This window comes from Orcinus orca, chromosome 17 (genome assembly GCF_937001465.1).
Source record: "Orcinus orca chromosome 17, mOrcOrc1.1, whole genome shotgun sequence".
Taxonomy (NCBI): domain Eukaryota; kingdom Metazoa; phylum Chordata; class Mammalia; order Artiodactyla; family Delphinidae; genus Orcinus; species Orcinus orca.
Genome location: NC_064575.1, coordinates 11303928 through 11331257, shown reverse-complemented (window position 1 = coordinate 11331257; position 27330 = coordinate 11303928). Strand labels below are relative to the sequence as shown.

General features: G+C 39.9%; 1 protein-coding gene and 1 non-coding gene across 4 annotated transcripts in view; one reads left to right on the top strand and one right to left on the bottom strand.

Annotated features, from left to right (window-relative positions):
• The window catches only part of MTFR1 (mitochondrial fission regulator 1), a 67429-nt gene that overhangs the window by 9965 nt on the left and 30134 nt on the right, over positions 1 to 27330 (bottom strand). For all 3 annotated transcript variants that reach the window (XM_049700448.1, XM_012534885.3, XM_049700447.1), the window contains exon 5: positions 1532 to 1767. In XM_049700448.1, the coding sequence (XP_049556405.1) occupies positions 1532 to 1767 (236 nt within the window). The remainder of the gene's footprint in view (positions 1 to 1531; positions 1768 to 27330) is intronic.
• On the top strand, positions 25067 to 25173 carry LOC117203357 (U6 spliceosomal RNA). The gene has a single exon (XR_004486088.1). It is a non-coding gene; the product is annotated as a U6 spliceosomal RNA (small nuclear RNA).

Sequence of the window (27330 nt, the reverse complement as noted above, 5' to 3'; positions counted from 1 at the left end):
AGCTACTTTTAGATGAAACAGAGCATCTGTACTGCACACATAACTATCTTCAGTATATACAGTTTGACAATTTAGTACTAGAGTTAAGTATTTGAAAAAACCATTTGATACTCAGTGGTTCTTTTTAAGTATATTTACATAGAAGATTTAATTAAGCATTAACTAGAATGTGCATTGACCAAAGTGTGTTTAAAGTTTTAGATTTATTGTTGAACAAATTTCTGGGAGGAAAAAAAAAAGTTATAGTTAATTTCCAAAACAAGAAGTAACCAAGAGTTAAAGTGGTTCTAAAATAAGGACCTAAAAATTCATCTTTCTGCATAATTGGAAATTACAGAGTTGTTTTGGGGGTGCACTATATTAATTAGGGGGAACTCGATGCACACGAGTTTTACTCAAGGGATTTGGATTGTAAATAGAAGTCTAACATAAAGCCCCAAATTATCTCACAGTTTACAGTAGTTTTCTAGACTGCCAGAAGAGGGAGGTAAAGCAAAAGAGAATTGTAATTCATAGGTTAAACAGAAAAGGGCAGGACTTTGGTTTTTCATAAGTTACGTGCAAATTTCACTTAAGTAACACCAGGTGCGGGGAGTGCACTCACCCTCTGCCCATCTTGGCCTGACCCAGGTTGGATGAGGTTTCCATGTGGGGTTACATTAAACTCTAGGACCACAAGCAAAGTGGCTCAGAGGCAGAATAACTGTCCTATCCTTTAACCTTTAGAGTTGGCTTATGCTGAGTCTTGCCAGGACTCAGGGAACAACACTTGGAAAAACAACCACTACCTACCAACAGGTTAATGGGCTAGGATTTCAAGGCTATAGTTTCTTCTCCAGAGTGACAGTGCCACACAAATAAAAGCAACAGTAGTAGTCCAGGAGTCAAAGGACCTGAATTCAGTTTCCACTCTGGGCAAGAGGGAGAAAAATGACTACTGAATATCTACTATGTGCTGAAGGTATCGTATATAATCTCCACGTTTACTCCCTACCATAGGTAACTACTATCCCCATTTTAGAGCAGGAAAGGGAGGTAGAAAGGCCAAGTACTTGCCTCAGGACATGTAGGTCAGTAAACAGCACTCAACCCTGTCAGGGTTGTTTTTTGCGATTACCTCCTGTCTGATGGAATGGTGCCATTATCACAGAAACTAAGTTTACCACAGCATTCACTAGTAGCAATTCAACTGTTACCAATGTATGTATATGTTGTGTTTTCAAAATACACTCATCATCCTCTCTGACGGCATTAAGATTGTTCAAAACAAACAAAAACTACTTAACCTTGACTGGGTCCTGTACTGGACAATGCAGAGGACTGATTTTCCAACAAGCCCAATGGCTGTTACTTTTTTTTTTCTTTTAAATTTCATTGTAATATAGCTGATTTGCAATGTTGTGTTAGTTTCAGGTGTACAGCAAAGTGATTCAGTTATACTTCTATATATACATTTCCTTTTTCTTTTCAAATTAGTGGCATTCTCCTAATTTCCAGTTTGCTGGTTAAAACAAATGTAGGACTTGCAGACCTGCACTGAGGTTTTGCTGTTCCTGGAGGGTCACAATTTTGGCAATCTGAGCTCTGAGGGCAGCAAGCTCACTTTCGAGGGCACAGATCTTCTGCAGTGCTTCCTCGTTGGCCAGTGTCATGGTCTGCAGTGGAGGCTCTTCCGGAGACAGGTTTGGTAAGGAAAACTGCCGGCCTAGGGGCTTCTCGAAGAAAGGAAGATCATCCTGGAGGGGATGCCTTTTCCGGATCTCTGTCCTGCAAGGAAGACAGAAGCTTGGCTGTCACACAGGCTTTGTTAGAGAATGTAAAAAATCATCATTTCAAAGTCAATCAGAACACAGCAGAACATAACATCTGAGAACCACTTTTCAGGCTGACCTTACATAAAACCCCTGCTGTAAGTTTCAAAACAACAAAGCACTTATCAACCTGATGTAGATACACACCACGCCAGGTTTCTTGTTGGCATCATTCTTCTTAATCTTTATCTCTACGTTATATGCACAAGCCAACACTATCCGGAGGAATCACAGATTCCAACAATGTTTTTGCTAATTCATGTTTTGGTGGTTTGAACTAAGGTGATGCAACTTTTAATGCTGTTAAAAATGGTAAACTGGGACTTGGCTGGTGGTGCAGTGGGTAAGACTCCACGCTCCCAATGCAGGGGGCTCGGGTTTGATCCCTGGTCAGGGAACTAGATCCCACATGCATGCTGCAACTAAGAGTTCGCATGCCACAACTAAGGAGCCCAGAGCCACAACTAAGACCCAGTGCAATCAAATAAATATATTTTTTTAAAAAAGGTAAACTAGGGCTTCCCTGGTGGCACAGTGGTTGAGAGTCCGCCTGCCGATGCAGGGGACACGGGTTCGTGCCCCCGGTCCAGGAAGATTCCACATGCCGCGGAGCGGCTGGGCCCGTAAGCCATGGCCACTGAGCCTGCGCGTCCGGAGTCTGTGCTCCGCAATGGGAGAGGCCACAACAGTGAGAGGCCCGCGTACCACAAAAAAATAAAATAAATAAATAAATAAAGGTAAACTAATTATTGGTTATATTTGACAATCAAATCAAATCAGTAATCCATTAGCCCTTCCCCAGGGTCTTGGTTTCTGCATTTCGATGTCCATGTTTTCCACTTGTGATAGAATACACCAAACTGCAAGACACACTGTAACAATATGGGCCAAATTACAGCATAAGAAACTGAAAAGGGGGAAAAAGTAATTATAATTGAACCCATGCAGTAATTATACAGATGGTCTCATTTTCACTTGAGCGTAAAGAAAGGTTTTCTAATATGCACTGCTTCGTAGGTTGAGAATAAAATTCAGATTTCAACTGTCAATTTATATATTTATCCATTTCCTCCTATTTTCTACAGTTAGGTTTTTCCAGCCTCTAAGCCCTTTTCTTTTTTCTTCATCCAGCTTTATTGTGGAATAATTGACAAATATTGTGTGTGTATATATATACACACACACACACATATACATATAGTACAGCATGATGATTTGTTAATGTGTATACATTTTGAAATAATCACCACAATCAAGTTAATTAACATATGCCAGTTTCCCTCACAGTCTCATGTGGTCGTGTGACCGAGCTGTGTCTAACAAGATGGTGAGCCACTTCAGAAGGCTGCTTAGAGGGCAATGACTCAACTCTACAAGAAAGAAAGTCCTTTCATCTCTAGCCCTACCCACTTTTCCTGCTTCTGAGAGCCTTGAGAGTCGCTGAAGGACAGAAGCTAACCTTGACAGTAAAGCCAAAGCTAAGGATGGCAAAGAGCCTGGCTGGTCCCTGAGGACACAGTGGAGCCACTGTCAGCTTCAGACTATCCACTCTGGATGTTTTTGACTTGAGAAAAATTTCCATCACCATTATTTTGGGCTTCTATTTGATGTAGTCAAACTCAGACTGACTTATAACATTCACCAACATTATACTGTATTTCAGTTTTCCTTTAACTGAACACTGCTATTTTAGTTTTGCTTGAGAGCTATGATAATTCATTCTACCTAGTGTCTGAATGAATGAATTCTTGGACCTTTAGCTTTCGGTATTTTGCACTGAATTCAGTTGTTTTTCTTCATATCTAATTTTGATTATGCCCTGTTAATTAAACTGTCATACACAGAGGCTGCTTGCAAATTGTTTTTTACCTGTAGTATTAATTATTAAACAAAAATATTTGGAGAATAAATGTCCTCGTTATTACCTAGCTAGCAACCAACTTTAATAATACTAACCTCATTCACTTTATTTAATTTAGAATATCTGTGGGGTAGGGAAATATATTGGGCTTGCAAAGCTTTAATTACCATTTCCTTTCTTACCCCACACGGGGAAGAAACAGGTGATGAAATGTCTAAAAAAAGTACATGACGATTAAACAAAGGTAAAAACTTTTATAAGAAACAATACCAATGCTCTGATTAAATACATTAATATGTTCTTTGAAAGATTATATGTTATATAAGTTCAGATTAGAGCATGTGCTCTAATCAACCTGCAATAAAGAAAGTAATTTTAATAAGACATTAAATTTTTTTTAAATCACTATGGCTTTTTGTTAATATAACACTGAATTTTGATTTCTACTTACCTTTCATAGGGTAGGTCAAATAATTTTGTTAAGTCTCTATATGATAAACACATTAAATTACAAGAAGACAGAAATTAGTCTACTGAATGAAGTTTTTTTGGGGGGGGATATTTACATAGAGTTATTTAATCAGTATAATGTCAAATATTTAATATGGTTCCTCAACTATATTCTTGACAACTGTCTAATAAAACATATTAAAACACTACTTTTAAAATAGTGTTTTAAAATACTATTTTAAAAATATTACGTTTTGAAAGAACTAAAGAAACCACTGGTAGATACTGGCAGAGACAGAATTCTAGTCCTGAGGAAAGATCTGGGTAAAATACAGAAATCTCAAATAAATGTACAATTAAAGTATCACACTTGTTCGAAACAACAGTGGAGAAAGGAGGAAGACTACTAGTAGGAACGTAGATGGCGGGTCTCGAGCAGGGGATGGATCAGAAGCAGAGTTTTCTCAGGACAGGGGACAGGCGCCCTGCCACAGGCAGCCGGGTGGAGCACCTGGAGGGTGACAACTGGATGGAAGTGCAGCTGAGCAGAGAAGCACGAGAGCCTGGAGGTAAAGACGCACCTCTACCCCCTACCGTCTCCCATTTTCCATGAAAGTTGGATTTTGCTTTGTTTATCTGAACTTACCTAAGAGAATGAATATTTTATTGGGAACATAAGCAAGGATGATGGTTTGTTTTCATATTATGTATGAGTGCAGAGGTTTCATAAACTATATATTATAACAGCAAATAAAGATAAATTTTATTTATTTTTTTGCGGTACACGGGCTTCTCACCACTGTGGCCTCTCCCGTTGCGGAGCACAGGCTCCGGAGGCGCAGGCTCAGCGGCCATGGCTCACGGGCCCAGCCGCTCCGTGGCATGTGGGATCTTCCCGGACCGGGTCATGAACCCGTGTCCCCTGCATCGGCAGGCGGACTCTCAACCACTGCGCCACCAGGGAAGCCCTAAAGATAAATTCTGAATGCCAGAATCTTTAGTGCTACTAAACAAAAAAATGATATTATAATAACTTTTTTCAAGAACTCGTAGTCACTTTAGTAGTGAGTATACCCTTCCAGATCACAGGATCCAAAAGTATTATATGCTTTTACGTTTGTTTTAAAATGTCATCACTCAAGTAAGCCAATCGTCTAATCCCATGAACATTTACACTTCGATACCCAGAACTGGAACGAGATAATAGGGCGATTTGGATTAAGAGATCAACTACAAGGCATGTTTGAACAGCTTCCTTTCTTTAAGATATCTTCCAGCCAAAATACATTGTAAGAGGAAATTAACCAATACTTAACAGCAAACTACACTGTTTAAGAAAAATAAGAATTAAGCTTCTACCTCTCCCCATAACTCCTCCAGATGAATTCTATCCTTTTGTTTTTGCATCTACTGAGAATTAAGGGATAAGCACTCATTAATCTTGAAAACCAGTGTGCCAGGGTAAGAGGAAAAAAGTTTAGGACCTTTAGCAAAACGATTTAAGTGACAGTGTCAGATCATCTATATTTTATATGTCTGTACTATTTTTATAACTTTGGTATAGATTCTGCATTTCCCTGCTATGGGTTAACAGCTATGGGTTCAAACAAATTATAGGAAATGTGGAAGTTTAAATGTGGATTTTTAGAAGCTGGAAAAGGAAAATAATCTTGAAATGATCATGCATTCTCAAAGACACAGAAAGATTTGACATTTACAGAAGCTTGAGAACCAAAGGCAAAAAAATAAAGAAAAAGAGTTGCTCTGTAATATTCTTATATATGGAAAAGCTTAGGTTTTATGAAAATTCTCATACATGTCCCTTCCTTTAAAACTATAAACACACACACACCCTTTTCCCACAGACATCTGTTTTATAAGGCAGTCTACAAATAACTCGTTCTCAGAACCAATCTGTTTTGCCATCCTTCAGAATACAAGGCTATTAAAGAGCTAGAATATAGAGGCAAAAGTAATCCAAACTAAGAAATGCTCTTTTCCACTAAATCTGTGTATAATTCAGAGAAATTTTAAGTAAACAAATATAAAAACAAAAAGAACAAAAGAGGCGTCAAGTACGGATGTCCCAAAAGCAGAAGACAAACAGCCAAAGTATGATCATTTCTTAAAAATACTGTCTGCCGCAGACCTACTAGAGAATGGACTTGAGGATACGGGGAGGGGGAAGGGTAAGCTGGGATGAAGTGAGAGAGTGGCATGGACATATGTACACTACCAAATGTAAAACAGATAGCTAGTGGGAAGCAGCCACATAGCACCGGGAGATCAGCTCGGTGGTTTGTGACCACCTAGAGGGGTCGGATAGGGAGGGTGGGAGGGAGACACAAGAGGGAGGGGATATGGGGATATATGTATACGTATAGCTGATTCACTTTGTTATAAAGCAGAAACTAACACACCATTGTAAAGCAATTATACTCCAATAAAGATGTTTAAAAAAAATACGGTCTGCATACTGACTTGTGCTGGCGAGACTTCTACCCTTTTTGTTTGATTTGGCTCTGAAGTGCCTGTGGCACAAGGGTGCAGGCTCCCCTTCAGAGTACCATCCACACGAAGTGTCTGGCTCGCTTACCTTTTCAATGTTAGTATCAAGGGCGGCCACTCTGAAGTACAACATACACAGACACGAAGGGCTTTTTAAGCTCCACTGACTATTTTAAAGAAAATCCTCAATTAAATACAATGTACCTCTTGGGTCCTTTCCCCTTACCTCACAGTTAATGAAAACTCAAAATCTGAGATTCTTTTAAATGAGCCCAGTGCCCTATGAAAGGTGGTATTCCCCGGATGACTTTTATTGAGTCTCCCTCACTGTTCTAGTTGAGAGAATAGCTTAGAAAGGTACAGAAATACATGTTACTGTCAATAGGGTGCGGAGAGGGGAGGACAACTCGTAATGTGGTTCCCTGAAAGCACAAAGTTGGGTAGAAAGCTAACAATATTTTTCAAAGTGAGCAAACAGCTAGATAAAGACAACTGGACTAGGGAAATTATTCTGAGGGAAGTAATCCATGAAAGGACTATAGTGGGGAACAGTCAGGACTGTCATGAGGCTGCAGACCCAGATGACTAGTGGGATTCATCGCCTATTCTAGATTCTGTTCAACACAAGTCTCTTGTTTTGTATTTTAAAAGCTGGATCTTGGGCTTCCCTGGTGGCGCAGTGGTTGACAGTCCGCCTGCCGATGCAGGGGACGCAGGTTCATGCCCCGGTCCGTGAGGATCCCGCATGCCGCGGAGCAGCTGGGCCCGTGAGCCATAGCCACTGAGCCTGCGCGTCCGGAGCCTGTGCTCCGCAACGGGAGAGGCCACAACAGTGAGAGGCCCGTGTACCGCAAAAAAAAAAAAAAAAGCTGGATCTTCCTATAAGTGATATTTAGTGGCAATGACATTTCTTCCTTGAATGCAGTACTGTACTGATGTGCATTATTAGTTAATGTCTAGTGTCAAATACTTAAGATTAAAATGGGAATGAATAACACCTGCTGTTTGCTGTGCTGTGAGTAGGAAACCGTCTTGCCCTGATCCTTTGTGTCTCCTGGTGTACACTTGCACCTATGGCGCTGTGGCCAGCCAGCCTGCTTGCTTGCTGAGTCATTTCCTTTGGAGTCTTGTTACTCACTGTCATCCTCTGTGAGGTTGGGGTTCTTCCCTGACACTCCTTAAAAATCAGCACATTTCATTTTACACTTGATATCTTTAGTCAAAGCCTTCAGTCTCACTTTATTCACTATTCTTATATCAGATTTTTGTAAATACATTCATCTTAATTCATTAGATTACAAACATTCTGGTATAAGAAAAAGGGCTACCTCAAATACTTTCAAATCCTATGAACTTGTAAATTTTTATTTAATACATACTCAGTTTGATATGTACGTGGGCACTAAGAATTAGATACAGTTAGAAATTAACATATTAATAAAGAATGAACAAAGTGGAGTTAAACTTGAAACATTTCAATATTCCTTAAATAATGTTCTACTCCAGGGAGAAAATATGTGCAAATGATGGGACCGAGAAGGGTTTAATTTCCAAAATATACGAACAGCTCATAAAACTCAACAACAAAAACACAACCCAAATGAAAAATGGGCAGAAGACCTAAATAGACATTTCTCCAAAGACGACATACAGATGGGTCAACAGGCACATGGAAAGATGTTCAACATCCCTTATTATTAAAGAAATGCGAATCAAAACTACAATGAGATACCACCTCACATCAGTCAGAATGGCCATCATTAAAAGGTCTACAAATAACAAATGCTGGAGGGACTTCCCTGGTGGTCCAGTGGTAAAGAATCCACCTTCCAATGCAGGGGACGTGGGTTTGATTCCTGGTCAGGGAACTAAGATCCCACATGCTGCAGGGCAACTAAGCCCATGCGCCACAACTACTGAGCTTGTGCACCTCAATGGGAGAGCCTGTGTGCCGCAAACTACATAGCCCATGCTCCCTGGAGCCTGCACACCACAACTAGAGAGAAGCCCACGTGCTGCAGCTAACACCCAACATGGCCAAAAATAAATAAATACATACATACATAAATAAATGCTGGAGAGGGTGTGGAGAAAAGGGGATCCTCCTACACTGTTGGTGGGAATGTAAATTGGTGCAGCCACTACGTAAAACAGTATGGAGGTTCCTTAAAAAACTAAAAATAGAGCTGACACATGATCCAGCAATGCCACTCCTGGGCATATATCCAGAGAAAACTCTAATTCAAAAAGATATACGCACCCCGATGTTCATAGCAGCACTATTCACGATAGTCAAGACATGGAAACAGCCTAAATGCCCATCAACAGATGAATGGATAAAAAAGATGTGGTATATATATACAATGGAATACTACTCAGCCATAAAAAAAGAATGAAATAATGCCATTTGCAGCAAAATGGGTGGACCTAGAGGTTATCATACTAAGTGATGTCAGAAAGAGAAAGACAACATATGACATCACTTATACATGGACTCTAAAATATGACACAAATGAACTATCTATGAAACAGAAACAGACTCACAAGAGAACAGACTTGTGGTTGCCAAGGGGGAGAGGGGGTGAGGAAGGGATGGAGTGGGAATTTGGGGTTAGCAGATACAAACTGGTATATATAGAATGGATAAACAACAAGGTCCTACGGTATAGCACAGGGAACTATATTCAATATCCTGGGACAAACCATAATGGAAAAGAATGTAAAAAAGAATGTATGTATAACTGAATCACTTCGCTATACAGCAGAAATTAACACACTGTAAATCAACTATACATCAATTAAAAAAATAAAATTTTTTAAAAATATTCTACTCCAAAAGCAATCAAAAACTTGATGACAGGGGCTTCCCTGGTGGCACAGTGGTTAAGAATCCAGCTGCCAATGCAGGGGACACGGGTTTGAGCCCTGGTCTGGGAAGATCTCACATGCCGTGGAGCAACTAAGCCAGTGCACCACAACTACTGAGTCTGCACTCTAGAGCCACGAGCCACAACTACTGAAACACGTGGGCCTAGAGCCCATGCTCCACAACAAGAGAAGCCACCGCAGTGAGAAGCCCACACACCAGAACGAAGAGCAGCCCCCACTTGACACAACTAGAGAAAGCCCGCGTGCAGCAACGAAGACCCAACACAGCCAAAAATAAATAAATTTATTTTAAAATAAATAAATTTATTTTAAAATAAACACAAAACTTGATGACAATGCCTATGATGTCTGCTAGAAGCCACATAGATTATAGTCTTTAATTTCATCACACATAGTGCAAATGTTATGCTGTGTCTATGTCCAAAGACTACACATTCTCCATAGGCTACTATTATGAAAGAGAACAAGTTAATTATCTGAGACAAGACTCCCAGTTATATTGATTCTTTCAAAGGATCTCAATGCTTCTTATAAAAATGAAGATTTCTTTCCAATCCTGGGGCAATTCTGTTAATTCAAAGGGAAATAAAAACGTGTACAGAACAGAAAACAAAATGAGGACTTACTTGTGCATGGCACTGTGCTATAAGTTTTCTCATGTTATCTTTCAAAATTCTCCTCTCAAAGTAGGTATTGGTGCTTCCAATTTAGAGATGAGAAAACTGAAGTTCAGTGTATTTGAAAAAAAAAAATCAATTGTACAATAACCAATTAAGGACTCATGTGTATGCCACTTTCCCAGAGAGATAATACCGTAACATTGTAACCAACAGTTACAGAAATGCCATCAACAAATTTCAAGGGAGAAATAAGAAACAAATATATTGAATAGCTTTGGCTTTCATATAAATATAAATGTGACAGGCAGGGAAACACTCAAATGGCAATACATATATCTTGAAAGTACTCCACTTCATATTATGTTTTTAAGATTTAAGTTACAGTTATGAGTTAAGTTACAAGTTTAAGCTATAAAAAATTGCCATGGAAATGCAGTTAATATCGAAATGACAGATGAAAAAAGACTCAAGCTGCCTGGTAAGAGTACTAGTATTAAATAATTGTCAAGACAAAGTAAAATTCCATCAGCTCTCATCCTTCTATTTTGTCCTACTGATTAAAATACATGATGTGGTAAATCTGCTATCTCATCAATCTGTACAAAACACACTTTATCTGGTATGTGAAACTGACCAAATAGAGCTTCCTCAAAGCTCCCGTCCTTAGGAAGATGGTGAGACTCAGATGTGTCAGCTTGTTTATCAGGATATCAGCCACAGGAACATAACACAGAATACCTTTCCCAGCCATCTAGATTTATTATACACATCCACAGTTAATCACAACTGATGCAAAAGGTGATACAGCACCACACAGCAAAATAAAAAGTCTGCCCAATCTCTCTAGTCACATGGGCCGTGTCATTAACCTTGGAACTCTGGGGCCACTTCCCACCTGTCTGTCGACTTCCTCCTCCAGAGCATTGCGCAAATCCAGCTGGGTCTCCTGTTTCCTTCTCACTTTGTTCAGGTTCCGATTATCTTTACCTAGAATGCTTCCAGGCACCTTTTCAAAGATCCTTTAGCCAATTACTTTCAACATCATAGACAAAATCCATCATCCAAATCCATTATGCCAACTCAATTACTCTATAATCACAATCCCCATAATAGCTACCCCATAATGTCATATCAAGTACAAACATGACATTTGTGTTAAAAGCCCTTTAGAGACTTTTCTAGGAAGATGGAGCAGATGAACTTTTCACTATTCTTCCTCCTAACTACAACTATAATCTCTGGACATCATATATAAAACAAATGTAAGAAGACTTGCGGACTTACCTGGTGGTGCGGTGGTTAAGAATCCGCCTGCCAATGCAGGGGACACGGGTTCAATCCCTGGTCTGGGAAGATCCCACATGCCGCGGGGCAACTAAGCCCACATGCCACAACTACTGAGCCCGTGCACCACAACTACTGAGCCTGCGCTCTAGAGCCCGTGAGCCACAACTACCGAGCCCACATGCCACAACTACTGAAGCCTGCATGCTGTAGGGCCCATGTGCCACAACTACTGAAGCTCACACACCTAGAGCCCATGCTCTGCAACAAGAGAAGCCACCACAATGAGCAGCCCATGCACCCCAATGAAGAGTAGCCCCCACTTGCTGCAACTAGAGAAAGCCTGCATGTAGCAACAAAGACCCAATGCAGGGGCTTCCCTGCTGGTGCAGTGATTAAGAATCCACCTGCCAATGCAGGGGACATGGGTTCGTGCCCTGGTCTGGGAAGATCCCACACGCCACAGAGCAACTAAGCCCGTGCGCCACAACTACTGAGGCTGCATGCCTAGAGCCCATGCTCCACAACAAGAGAAGCCACTGCAGTGAGAAGCCCGTGCACTGCAACAAAGAGTAGCCCCTGCTTGCTGCAACTAGAGAAAGCCCACGCACAGCAATGAAGACCCAACGCAGCCAAAAAATAATTAATTTTTTAAAGAAAGACAATACAGCAGAAAAATAAAGTTAAAAAAAAAAAAACCAAGAAAAAGAAGTCCAAAAAAAAATAAAACAGGCAGAGAGAAGGCAGACTGAGTTGGACCTTGGGATCCAAGAGAAAAAAAAAAAAAAAAACCTCAGCCTAGGAGTGAGTTCCTTGAGTTTCCTTTTACCTCATATATCCCAGACTGGGCGCTGGAGTAACAGGTAACCCAGAAATGCCAATGGATGCAGGGGAAAAAGTCTCAACAAAAGCCTGCTCTCTTAGCCAAAGGACCAAGAAAGGGGCAGCCTCCCACAATAGATAACATATAAAATAACTGCTCTACTCCAGCCAACATCACAGAAAATGCTGCGGCCCCACCTCCACCAAGGCTAACTTCCCTCCTTTCTAGGCTGTAATGAGATGCCTCAAACCCTACAAGATGGTGTCAGAGAAAGCAGGGACTTACTCACCTCCCTTTAAGACAGTGGAGACAATCTGGGGTGGGGTGTGGGGGCAGAATTACACCCCATCCAGCATCAATGAAGCAGCCTCCCCTATCTGCTAGGATGGTGCCCCAGGAGGCCTCGTGGGGAGTTGGGGCACCCACCACCACCCAGCAGTAATATGCCCAGCAGTAAAATGGAGCACTGCCCTGGGGGTGACTGGAGGCCGAGTGGGAAACCTGGACTCTGCTCGCACCTGGTAGTAACAAGATGGCACACACTCCTCCCTTGCTGTTAGTGAAAGCCAGCTAAAAGAAAAAGCTGAAACAAGATCCAAAGTCTCAGATACTCAAAATATCTAGATTTCAGTAAAATCACTCTTCATGCCAAGACCCAAAAAGAACACAAACTGAATGGAAAACGACAATCAGTAGATGCCAACTCTGAGATGACAAGAGATGTTTGAATTATCTGACAGATTTTAAAGCAGCTACAATAAAAAGGCTTCAATGAGCATTTAGCAGCACTCTTGAAACAAATGAAAATAATAGTCTCAGCCAAAAAAAAAAAAAAAAGGGGGTGGGGGTGGGGAACCAAATAAAACTTTTAGAACCAAAAAGTAAAATAACTGAAATAACACAACGGATAGGAACAAAAGCAGAATGGAGAAGACAGAGGGAAGAATCAGTGAACTCAGAGACAGAACAACAGAAATTATCCAATCTGGAAAACAAAAAATGAACCAACTAGGGGAAAACATGAGCAGAGTCTCGGTGACCTGTGTGGCTACAACAGAAGATCTAATAATTGTGGCATCAGGGTCCCAGAAGGAGAGGAGTAAAACGGCAAGGCTGAAAAAGTACTTTAAAAAACTAATGGCAGGGCTTCGTTCCAGCCTGATGGGCGTCGAAGGCAGGCCAGTCTGTGGCCAAACAACGAGGCCACATTACAGCACGACAGTGACTGCGACCACGCTGTGGGCCCCAGACAGGCGAGGAGACAAGACGGCCTCCTACTCTTGGAGGGCACACACAAGGTCTTGTGTGCACTAGAACCAAGGAAAAAGCAGTGACTTCAGAGGAGCCTGGGCCAGACCTACCTGCTGGTCTTAGAGGGTCTCCTGGGGAGGTGAGGAGGGCTGTAGGTCACTGTGGGGACGAGGACACTGGTGACAGAGGTACCAGGGAGTACTCATTAGCGTGAGCTCTCCTGGAGGCTGCCATTTTGACACCAAGTCCTGGGCCATCCAACAGCCTGTAGGCTTCAGTGCTGGGACACCTCACACCAAACGACCAACAGGGTGAAAACACACCACACGCATCAGCAGACAGGCTGCCTAAGTCTTTCTGAGCCCACAGCCACATCTAAACACGCCCCTTGACATGGCCCTACCCACGAGAGGGACAAACCCACCAGTGGGCAGGCACCAGTCCTTCCAGCCAGGAAGCCTGCACAAGCCTCTAGACCAGCCTCACCCACCAGGAGGCAGACACCAGACGCAAGAGGAACTACTATCCTGCAGCCTGCAGAACAGAGACTGCAAACACAGAAAGACTGACAAAATGAGACAGCAGAGGAATATGTTCCAGACAAAGGAACAAGATAAAACCCCAGAAGAACAACTAAGGTAAGTGCAGATAGGCAATCTACCTGGAAAAGAATTCAGAGTAATGATAGTAAAGATGATCCAAGATCTCGGAAAAAGAATGGAGGCACGGACTCAGAAGATACAAGAAATGCTTAACAAAGAGCTAGAAGATGTAAAGAACAAACAAACAATTGAACAATAACTGAAATCACAAATACACTAGAAGAAATCAATAGCAGAATAAATGAGGGAGAAGAACATATAAGTGAGCTGGAAGACAGAATGGTAGAAATCACTGCTGCAGAGCAGAATAAAGAAAAAAGAATGAAAAGAAATGAGGACAGTTTAAGAGACCTCTGGGACAACATGAAACACACCAACATTCACATTATAGAGGTCCCAGAAGAAGAGAGAGAGAAACGGCCTAAGAAAATATTTGAAGAGATAAAGCTGAAAACTTCCCTAATGTGGAACAGGAAACAGTCACCCAAGTCCAGGAAGCACAGAGAGTCCCATACAGGATAAACCCAAGGAGGAACACACCAAGACACAAATTATTCAAACTGACAAAAATTGAAGACACAGAGAAAATATTAATATTAAAAGCAACAAGGGAAAGGCAACAAATAACATACAAGGGAATCCCCATAAGGTTATCAGCTGATTTTTCAGCAGAAACCCTGCAGGCCAGAAGGAAGTGGCACAATATATTTAAAGTGATGAAAGGGAAAAACCTACAACCAAGAATACTCTACCCAGCAAGGATCCTGTTCAGATTCGACAGAGAAATCAAAAGCTTTACAGACAAGCAAAAGCTAACAGAATTCAGCACCACCAAACCACTTTTACAACAAATGCTAAAGGAACTTCCCTAGGTGGAAAAGAAAAAGCCACAACTACAAACAAGAAAATTACGAATGGGAAAGCTCACCAGTAAAGACAAAAATACAATAAAGGTAGGAAATCATCCACACACAAATCTGATATCAAAGCTAGTAATCTTGAGGAGAGTACAAATGCAGGATATTGGTAATGCATTTGAAATAAGAGAGCAGGAACTTAAAACAGTCTTGTATACACATACTATGAGGTTTTGCTATACCAAACCCTCATAGTAACCACAAACCAAAAATCTACAATAGATATACACACAAAAAAGAAAGGAATCCAAACATAACACTGAAGATAGTCATCAAATCACAAGAAAACAAAAAAATAGAAGTGAAGAAAAAAGACCTACAAAACCAAATCCAAAACAATTAACAAAATGACAATAAGAACATATGTATCAGTAATTACCTTAAATGTAAATGGATTAAATGCTCCAACCAAAAGACACAGACTGGCTGAATGGATACAAAAACAAGCCCCGTATAATATACTGTCTACAAGAGACGCACTTCAGACCTAGGGACACATATGGACTAAAAGTGAGGGGACAGAAAAAGATATTCCACGCAAATGGAAATCAAAAGAAAGCTGCAATAGAAATACTCTTATTAGACAAAATAGACTTTAACATAAAGTCTGTCACAAGAGACAAAGAAGGACACTACATAATAATCAAGGGATCAATCCAAGAAGATATAACAATTGTAAATATATATGGATCCAACAAAAAAGCATCTCAAAATATAAGGCAAATACCAACAGCAGGATGAAAGTAAAAGAATAGAAAAAGATATATTATGCAAACATTAACCAAAAAACAACCAAACAGTTCTGACTACATTAATATTAAATAAAGTAGACTTAAGAGCAAACAAAATTATCAGGGACAGAAAGGGACATTATATTACAGTAAAAAGATAAAAGACACAGCAAGCCTAAATATGTATGCACCAAACAAGAGACCTCCAAAAAATGAAAAGAGCTGACAGAAAAGAAAGGAAAAATACACAAATCCACAAATACAGTGGGAGACTTCAACACCCCCTTTTCAACAACTGTTAGGATAGAAAATCAAGAATGATACAGAAGAATTTAGCAATACCATCAACCAACAACTTCTATTTAACATTTATAGGACATTCCACTAACAACAAGAGTACACATTCTTTTCTAATACCCATAGAACATAAACCAAAATGGCCCATATCCTTGGGCCATTAAAAAAACCTCAACAAGGCTTCCCTGGTGGCACAGTGGTTGAGAGTCCGCCTGCCGATGCAGGGGACACAGGTTCGTGCCCCGGTCCGGGAAGATCCCACATGCCGTGGAGCAGCTGGGCCTGTGAGCCATGGCCGCTGAGCCTGCGTGTCCGGAGCCTGTGCTCCACAACGGGAGAGGCCACAACAGTGAGGCCCGCGTACCGCAAAAAAAAAACCCAAAAAAAACCTCAAAAAATTTTTTTTAAAAAATGGAAATACACCCTTCAACAACAACACAGGGGTTAGGGGCTCCAACCCTCCCCGTGGTCCAAAATCTGCATATAAATCATAGTCCGCCCTCTATATCTACAGTTCCTCAGTATCCACAGTTCTGCACCTGCAGATTCAACCAACCTCAAATTGTGTAGGACTACAGTACTTACTACAGAAAAAAATCTGCATATAAGTGGGAACACACAGTCCAAACCTGTGTTATTCAAGGATCAACTGTACAGTTTATGTCCTCTGACCACAAAAGAATCAAACTAGAACTCAACAACCAAAAAATAATAGCAAAATTTCCAAATATTTTGAAACCAAACAACAAACTTCTAACTTCAACAGTTAAAAGAAATTTTCTCAAGAGAAATTTAAAAATACAATGAACTGAATTAAAATAAATATATCAAAACTTGTGGGATGCAGCTAAAAGCAATGTTGAGAAGGAAATTTACAGCACTAAATGCTTACATCAGAAAAAGAGGATTTGGTTCAGGAAGGTGGAGTAGAAGGACACGCTCTCACTCCCACTTCCAAGAGCACCGGAATCACAACTAACTGCTGAACAATCATAGACAGGAAGGTTGTCGACAGGAAGACTCTGGAACTCACCAGAAAAGATACCCCACATCCAAAGACAAAGGAGAAGCCACAATGAGAGGGGAGGGGGTGGGGCACAATCACAATAAAATCAAATCCCATAACTGCTGGGTGGGTGACTCACAAACTGGAGAACACTTATACCACAGATGTCCACCCACTGTAGTGAAGGTTCTGAGCCCCACGTCAGGCTTCCCAACCTGGGGGTCCGGCAACGGGAGAAGGAATTCCTAGAGAATCAGACTTTGAAGGCTAGCAGGATTTGATTACAGGACTTCAAGAGGACTGGGGGAAACAGGCTCCACTCAGGGAGCACACACCAAGTAGTGTGCGCATCAGGACCCAGGGGAAGGAGCAGTGACCCCAGGGGAGACTGAACCAGACCTACCTGCTACTGTTGGAGGGTCTCCTGAAGAGGTTGGGGGTGGCTGTGTCTCGCCATGAGAACAAGGACACTGGCAGCGGAAGTTCTGGGAAGTACTCCTTGGCTTGAGCCCTCCCAGAGTCTGCCACTGGCCCCACCAAAGAGCCCGGGTAGACTCCAGTGTTGAATTGCCTCAGGCCAAACAACCAACAGGGAGGGAACCCAGCCCCACCCCATCAGCAGACAAGCGGATTAAACTTTTACTGAGCTCTGCCCACCAGAGCAACAGCCAGCTCTACAGAAAACTTGCACAAGCCTCTTAGATAGCCTCATCCTCCAGAGGGCAGACAGCAGAAGCAAGAAGAACTACAATCCTGCAGCCTGTGGAACAAAAACCACATTCACAGAACGATAGACAAGATGAAAAGGCAGAGGGCTATGTACCAGATGAGGGAACAATATAAAACCCCGGAAAAACAGCTAAATGAAGTGGAGATAGGCAACCTTCCAGAAAAAGAATTCAGAATAATGATAGTGAAGATGATCCAGGACCTCGGGAAAAGAATGGAGGCAAAGATCGAGAAGATGCAAGAAATGTTTAACAAAGACCTAGAAGAATCAAAGAACAAACAAACAGAGATGAACAATACAGTAACTGAAATGAAAAACACACTAGAAGGAATCAACAGCAGAATAACTGAGGCAGAAGAACGGATAAGCGACCTGGAAGACAATGGTGGAATTCACTGCTGTGGGACAGAATAAAGAAAAAAGAATGAAAAGAAATGAAGACAGCCTTAGAGACCTCTGGGACAACATTAAACTCAACAACATTCGCATTATAGGGGTCCCAGAAGGAGAAGGGATAGAGAAGTGACCCGAGAAATATTTGAAGAGGTTATAGTTGAAAACTTCCCTAACATGGGAAAGAAAATAGCCATCCATGTCCAGGAAGCGCAGAGTCCCATACAGGAGAAACCCAAGGAGAAACACACCGAGACACATAATCAAATTGGCAAAAATATAAAGACAAAGTATTGAAAGCAGCAAGGGAAAAACGACAAATAACATACAAGGGAACTCCCATAAGGTTAAGAGCTGATTTCTCAGCAGAAACTACAAACCAGAAGGGAGTGGCATGATATACTTAAAGTGATGAAAGGGAAGAACCTACAACCAAGATTACTCTACCTGGCAAGGATCTCATTCAGATTCGAGGGAGAAATCAAAAGCTTTACAGACAAGCAAAAGCTAAGAGAATTCAGCACCACCAAACCAGCTCTACAACAAATGCTAAAGAAACTTCTCTAAGTGGAACACAAGAGAAAAGGCCCTACAAAAACAAACCCAAAACAATTAAGAAAATGGTAATAGGAACATACATACCGATAATTACCTTAAACATGATTGGATTAAATGCTCAACCAAAAGACACAGGCTCACTGAATGGATACAAAAACAAGACCCATATATATGCTGTCTACAGGAGACACACTTCAGACCTACGGAGATACAGACAGAAAGTGAGGGGATGGAAAAAGATATGCCATGCAAATGGAAATCAAAAGCTGGAGTAGCAAAACTCATATCAGATAAAGTAAACTTTAAAATAAAGAATGTTACAAGAGACAAGGAAGGACACTACGTAATGATTAAGGAATCAATCCAAGAAGAAGATATAACAATTATAAGTATATATGCACCCAACATAGGAGCACCTCAATACATGAGGCAACTGCCAACAGCTATAAAAGAGGAAATGGACAGTAACACCATAAAAGTGGGGGACTTTAACACCTCACTTACACCAAAGGACACATGATCCAAACAGAAAATTAATAAGCAAACACAAGCTTTAAATGACACAATAGACCAGATAGATTTAATTGATATTTATAGGACATTCCATCCAAAAACAGCAGATTACACTTTCTCCTCAAGTGCGCATGGAATATTCCCCAGGATAGATCACATCTTGCGTCACAAATCAAGCCTCAGTAAATTTAAGAAAACTGAAATCATATCAAGCATCTTTTCTGACCACAACGCTATGAGATTAGAAATCAGTTACAGGGGAAAAAATGTAAAAAAACACAAACACATGGAGGGTAAACAATATGTTACTAAAAAACCAAGAGATCACTGAAGAAATCAAAGAGGAAATCAAAAAATACCTAGAGACAAATGATAATGAAAACACGACAATCCAAAACCTATGGGACGCAGCAAAAGCAGTTCTAAGAGGGAAGTTTATAGCAATACAAGCTTACTTCAAGAAACAAGAAAAAACTCAAACAACCTAACCTTACACGTAAAGGAAATAGAGAAAGAAGAACAAACAAAACCCAAAGTTAGCAGAAGGAAAGAAATCATAAAGATGAGAGCAGAAATAAATGAAATAGAAACAAAGAAAACAATAGCAAAGATCAATAAAACTAAAAGCTGGTTCTTTGAGAAGATAAACAAAATTGATAAACCATTAGCCAGACTCATCAAGAAAAGGAGGGAGAGGACTCAAATCAATAAAATTAGGAATGAAAAAGGAGAAGTTACAACAGACACAGCAGAAATACAAAGCATCCTAAGAGACGACTACAAGCAACTCTATGCCAATAAAAAGGACAACCTGGAAGAAATGGACAAATTCTTAGAAAGGTATAACCTTCCAAGACTGAACCAAGAAGAAACAGAAAATATGAACAGACAAATCACAAGTAATGAAATTGAAACTGTGATTAAAAATCTTCCAACAAACAAAAGCCCAGGACCAGATTGCTTCACAGGTGAATTCTCTCAAACATTTAGAGAGCTAACACCCATCCTTCTCAAACTCTTCCAAAAAATTGCAGAGGAAGGAATACTCCCAAACTCATTCTATGAGGCCACCATCACCCTGATACCAAAACCAGACAAAGATACTACAAAAAAAGAAAATTACAGACCAATATCACGGATGAATATAGATGCAAAAATCCTCAACAAAATACTAGCAAACAGAATCCAACAACACATTAAAAGGATCATACACCATGATCAAGTGGGATTTATCCCAGGGATGCAAGGATTCTTCAATACATGCAAATCAATCAATGTGATACACCATATTAACAAATTGAAGAATAAAAACCATATGACCATCTCAATGCAGAAAAAGCTTCTGACAAAATTCAATACCCATTTATGATAAAAAGTCTCCAGAAAGTGGGCAGAGGGAACCTACCTCAACATAATAAAGGCCATGTACAACAGCAAACATCATTCTCAATGGTGAAAAACTGAAAGCATTTCTTCTAAGATCAGGAATAAGACAAGGATGTCCACTCTCACCACTATTATTCAACATTGTTTTGGAAGTCCTAGCCACAGCAATCAGAGAAGAAAAAGAAATAAAAGGAATCCAAATCAGAAAAGTAAAACTGTCACTGTTTGCAGATGACATGATACTATACATAGAGAATCCTAACGATGCCACCAGAAAACTACTAGAGCTAATGAATGAATGTGGTAAAGTTGCAGGATACAAAATTAATGCACAGAAATCTCTTGCATTCCTATACACTAATGATGAAAAACCTGAAAGAGAAATTAAGGGAAAACACTCCCATTTACCACTGCAACAAAAAGAATAAAATGCCTAGGAATAAACCTACCTAGGGAGACGAAAGACCTGTATGCAGAAAACTATAAGACACTGATGAAAGAAATTAAAGATGATACAGATAGAGAGATATAACATTTTCTTGGATTGGAAGAATCAACATTGCAAAAATGATGATACTACCCAAAGCAATCTACAGATTCAATGCAATCCCTATCAAATTACCAATGGCATATTTTTACAGAACTACAACAAAAAATCTTAAAATGTGTATGGAGACATAAAAGACCCCAAATAGCCAAAGCGGTCTTGAGGGAAAAAAACGGGAGCTGGAGGAATCAGACTCCCTGACATCAGACTATACTACAAAGCTACAGTGATCAAGAGAATATGGTACTGGCACAAAAACAGAAATACAGATCAATGGCACAGGATAGAAAGCCCAGAGATAAACCCACACACCTATGGTCAACTAATCTATGACAAAGGAGGCAAGGATATACAATGGAGGAAAGTCTCTTCAATAAGAGACTGGGGTGGTGGTGTGATGAATTGGGAGATTGGGATTGACATATATACACTAATATGTATAAAATGGATAACTAATAAGAACCTGCTGTATAAAATATAAATAAAATAAAATTCAAAATAAAGAGAAAGTCTCAAATTAATAATATCAACTCTCACCCAAAGAACCTAGAAAAAGAGCAAAATAAACTCAAAAGTAAGCAGAAGGAAGAAAATAATAGGAGCAGAAATCAATAAAATTGAAAACCAAAAAAAGAAAAAAAAGAAAAATCAATGAAAGAGAAAGCTTGTTCTTTGAAAAGATTAATAAAATTGACAAATATTTAAAAAAGAGAAGGCATAAATTACTAACATCAGGAATGAAACGGGATATATTATTATAGACCACGTAGCTATCAAAAGCATAATAAGGAAATACTACAAACAATTCTATACATATAAATCTAACCAGTTAGATGAAATGGACCAATTAATTGAAAAATACAAAACTACTACATCTCTTCCAATATGAAATTCGTAAGACAGTCATATAACTATTAAGGAACTTGAACTCATAATTTTAAAAACACGCCAAAACTCAATTCCACCTATGGCCAATTAATCTATGACAAAGGAGGCAAGACTATACAACGGAGAAAAGTCTCTTCAATAAATGGTACTGGGAAAACCAGATAGTTAAATGTAAAAAAATGAAATTAGAACATTCTTTCACACCCTACACAAAAATAAACTCAAAATGGATTAAAGGCCTAAATGTAAAGCCAGACACTATAAAACTCTTAGAGGAAAACATAGGCACAACACCCTTTGACATAAATTGCACAGCAATATCTTTTTCAATCAGTCTCCCAGAGTAACAGAAATAAAAACAGAAATAAACAAATGGAACCTAATTAAACTCAAAAGTGTTTGTACAGCAAAGGAAACCATAAACAAAACAAAAAGACAACCCACACAATGGGAGAAAATATTTGCAAACGAAGCAACCAGAAAGGGAGTAGTATCCAAAGTATACAAGCAGCTCATGTAGCTCAAAATACAAAAAAAACACCCAACCCAATCAAAAAATGGGCAGAAGACCTAAGAAGACATTTCTCCAAAGAAGACATACAGATGGCCAAGAAGCACATGAAAAGATGCTCAACATCACTAATTATTAGAGAAAGGCAAATCAAAACTACAGTAAGATATCACCTCACTCCAGTGAGAATGGCCCTCAATCAAAAAATCTGCAAACAATAAATGCTGGAGAGGGTGTGGAGAAAAGGGAACCCTCCTACACTGTTGGTGGAAATGTAAATTGGTACAGCCAGTATAGAGAACAGTATGGAGGTTCCTTAAAAAAACTAAAAATAGAGCTACCATAAGATCCAGCAATCCCACTCCTGGGCATATAACCAGAGAAAAACATACACGCACCCCAGTGTTCACTGCAGGCACTGTTTACAATAGCCAAGACATGGAAGCAACCTAAATGTCCATCGACAGATGAATGGATAAAGAAGATGTGGTACATATGCACAATGGAATATTACTCAACCATAAAAAGAATAAAGTAATGCCATTTGCAGCAACATGGATGGACCTGGAGATTATCATACTAAGTGAAGTAACTCAGACAGAGACAGATATGATATTTGTCTTTCTCTGTCTGGCTTACTTCACTTAATATCATATGATATCGCTTATATGCGGAATCTAAAATGAACTTATAAAACAGAAACAGACTCACAGACTTAGAGAATGAACTTACAGTTATCAGTGGTGAAGGGTGGGAGGAAGGGATAGACTGGGAGTTTGGGATTGACAGGTACACACTGCTATGTTTAAAATAAAATGCCTTTCTGTATGTATAAATAGATAGATAGACAGACAAATAAATAAATCTCATCAAAAAGAAATCAACAGGTCCGGATGGTTCACTGGATAATTCTCCTAAATGTTTAAAGAATTAACACCAGTTCTATACAATCTCTTCAGAAAATAGATAGCTTCATTTTTTGAAGCTAGTATTACTCTGACACCAAAACCAGACAAACAATCAGAAAGTTAATTGTAAAACATAAACCTATAAACTTGAAAAAAACAAAAACAGGAGAAAAATCCAAAGGATCTAACATAGGCACAGAGTTCTTACACTGACACCAAAAGCATGATCCGTAAAAGGGAAAAACAAATGAATTAAAATATAAAACTTTTGCTCTGTGAAAGACCCTGTTAAATAGATGAAAAGATAAGATTTAACTTGTCCTATTTGCCCTACATTTGGGAGAAAATGTTTACAAACCCACACCTCTGAAAAATGACTCATACCTAGCATATATAAAGAACTCGCAAAAGAAAACCAAATTAGAAAATGGGCAAAAGACGTGAAGAGACATTTTATTCAAAAGCATATGAAGATGGCAAACATATGAAACGATGTTCAACATTATTAGCCAATAAGGAAACACAAATTAAAATGAGATGTACAATACACACCTATTAGAATGGCCAAAAAAAAAAAAGGAAAAAAGTAACATCATCAAATGCTGGTGAGGAAGCAGAGAAGCTGGATTAGCCATACACTGCTGGTGGGAATGTAAAATAATGCAGCCATTCTGGAAAATAGTGTGTCAGTTTTTTAAAACTAAACATGCAACTACCTTATGACTCATATAAACCAACAATTGCCCTCATGGGCATTTATTCCAGAGAAATGAAAACTTATGCTGGCTCAAAATCCTGTACACGTTTACATTAACTTTACCTATAAAAGCCAAGAACTGGAATCAATCCAGATGTCCATCAACTGGTGCATGGTTAAACATGTGGTCCATCCATACCAAGGAATACTACTCAGTACTAAAAGGGAAGGAACTGCTGATACACACAGCAATCTGGATGAATCACTAGAGATTATGCTTAGTGAAAAAAGCCAGTCCCAAAAGGTTGTATATTGTATGATTCAATTTATATAACTATCTTGAAATGACAAAATTGTGAAAATGGAGAACAGATAAGTGATTGCCATTAAGGAGGGGTTAGAGATGGAAGTGAAGTGGGTGTGGCCATAACAGGGCCACAGGAGGGGTTCCTGTAGTATGGAAATGTTCTGCATCTTGACTTAACCAGTGTCAATATCCTAGGTGTGATAGTGTACCATGTTTTGCAGGATGTTACCACTGGAGAAAACTGGGTAAAGGGTACAGGAAATGCTTCTGTATTCTTTCTTGTAACTGCATGTGAAGAATCTACAATTATCTCAAGAAGTTTAATCAAAAAAATAAAATAAACATCTTAAAAAAGAAAGGCTAGGGCTTCCCTGATGGCGCAGTGGTTGAGAGTCCGCCTGCAGATGCAGGGGACACGGGTTTGTACCCCGGTCCGGGAAGATCCCACATGCCGCGAAGCGACTAGGTCCGTGACCCACGGCCACCAAGCCTGCGCGTCCGGAGCCTGTGCTCCGCAACGGGAGAGGCCACAACAGTGAGAGGCCCGCGTATCGAAAGAAAAAAAATAAATAAAGGCTGTGCTCGCTTCGGCAGCTCATATACTAAAATTGGAACGATACAGAGAAGATTAGCATGGCCCCTGCGCAAGGATGACACGCAAATTCGTGAAGCATTCCATATTTTTTTCCAATGCAGGGGTTGCGGGTTCGATCCTTGGTCAGGGAGCTAGGATCCCACATGCCTTGCGGCCAAAAAACCAAAACATAAAACAGTAGCAGTATTGCAACAAATTCAATAAAGACTTAAAAAAAAAAAAAGGCTCTTTACCTGCTAATCCTGCAATAATCTGGTCTGTTCATCTACTGCTATGTCCTCACTCCTACTTGTCATTCAAATCAAATTCCTTTTTTGCTCTTGGATTACTTAATTCTTATTTTATTCAGCTAATACCACTCAAATGAAATTACTCTCTAGCTAAAGTCAATGATAATCTTTCAAATGCAAAACAAAATGGAAACTTGCTAGGTTTTTGGTTTACCTAGCCTCTAAGTATCTGACACTGATGGAAGTTTACTCTACTTCCCTGAAGATCTCCTACCTCTGCTTCCATGACAACACTCTCTGATGGTTCTCCTTCCGCCTCTTGAGCTACTTCTGGCAGGCAGGGGAGTCCCTTCTTTCTCTTTCTTTTTTTTCTCCTGATTTACTCCCAAATGCCAGCTTTATCCAGGATACAAATGCTCTTCATGTCTTATATATGCTCCTTGAGTACTCTGGGTACCAGCCATTCTATCCACATGTTGAAGTGCAAGCATTCTTTATCAATATCTAGCTACATAAACTGTCTCTAGAGCAATGTCAACGTCCCACAGGAAGCTCAAACACAGCATATTCCATATTGGACTACCTCTTACTCCCACCCTCCAGAAAGAAATCTGTTTTCCTATATTCTTATTAATTGTTCCACCATTCTCATATCCTAGCCAAAAACCTGGGGGTTATTCTAGACTCTTCCTTTCTCAACCCCAATACCCAAAAAGTTTCTTAAAAAAGTTTAACATTCTTCTGAGTATCCCTTGATTTTGTCCTTTTTCTTCATGCCTTCTGTCGGTTTCTTAATTTAGTCACACTCTTATCATCTCTTATTTAGCCTATTTCCTGACTTGGCTCCCTTCTATTCTTTACACTGTTTACAAGGAAATTTAACTAAAATACAAATTTGATATTATTACTATGATGCTTAAATTTCTTCCACCACTCTACAGTGCTTTCAGGAAAAAGTGTAAACTTCTTAGCCTAACATGTATGATCTTTAAATCTCGACCTACTTTCCATATTCTTCTCCTACAGCTTACCGTTCCCTGCCACTCTCTAGCCTCATGGAGCCATTTGGAGTTTCCTGAACATGCCATGTGGCCTCCTGATTAGTACTTTTAATCACATTCATTTTACCTGGAATACAGCCTTCCTAGTTGAGTGGCTCCTACTGCCCCTCAGCACTCAGCTCTATCATCCACCCCCCTGAGAAGCCTTGCTGAACCTCTCATCCCAGTGGCCTTCTGTATTCACTTAGTAGTCTTTCCAGTATCACTCTTATTTAGTTTTGTAATCTCCTCTAGCAAGTATTTCCAAGTATTCCTGGAAAGCTGGGACTGTGTCTTATTTTATCTATGTATCCTTGATGCCTAATAAGAAGAGTTGAATAAGCTGAATAGGTGTTTATTAGATTGAAGAGTAGTCAATAATTTACTCAGGCTCTATCAAATAAATGAAAGCACTTCTGTAACTCTTGCATACTGTCTCCTTTGAATCAAAACTCATCCTGAAGCCAGGACATGAAACCAACCTAAATGTCCATCGACAGATGAATGGATAAAGAAGATGTGGCACATATATACAATGGAATATTACTGAGCCATAAAAAGAAACGAAACAGAGTTATTTGTAGTGAGGTGGATGGACCTAGAGTCTGTCATACAGAGTGAAGTAAGTCAGAAAGGGAAAAACAAATGCCGTATGCTAACACATATATGGAATCTAAGAAAAAAAAAGGGTACTGATGAACCTAGTGGCAGGGCAGGAATAAAGACGTAGATGTAGAGAATGGACTTGAGGACACGGAGTGGGAAAGGGGAAGCTGGGGCAAAGTGAGAGTAGCATCAACATATATATACTACCGAATGTAAAATAGTTAGCTAGTGGGAAGCAGCCGCATAGCACAGAGAGATCAGCTCGGTGCTCTGTGATGACCTGGAGGGGTGGGATAGGGAGGGTGGGAGGGAGGCTCAAGAGGGAGGGGATATGGGGATGTATGTATGCATATGGCTGATTCACTTTGCTG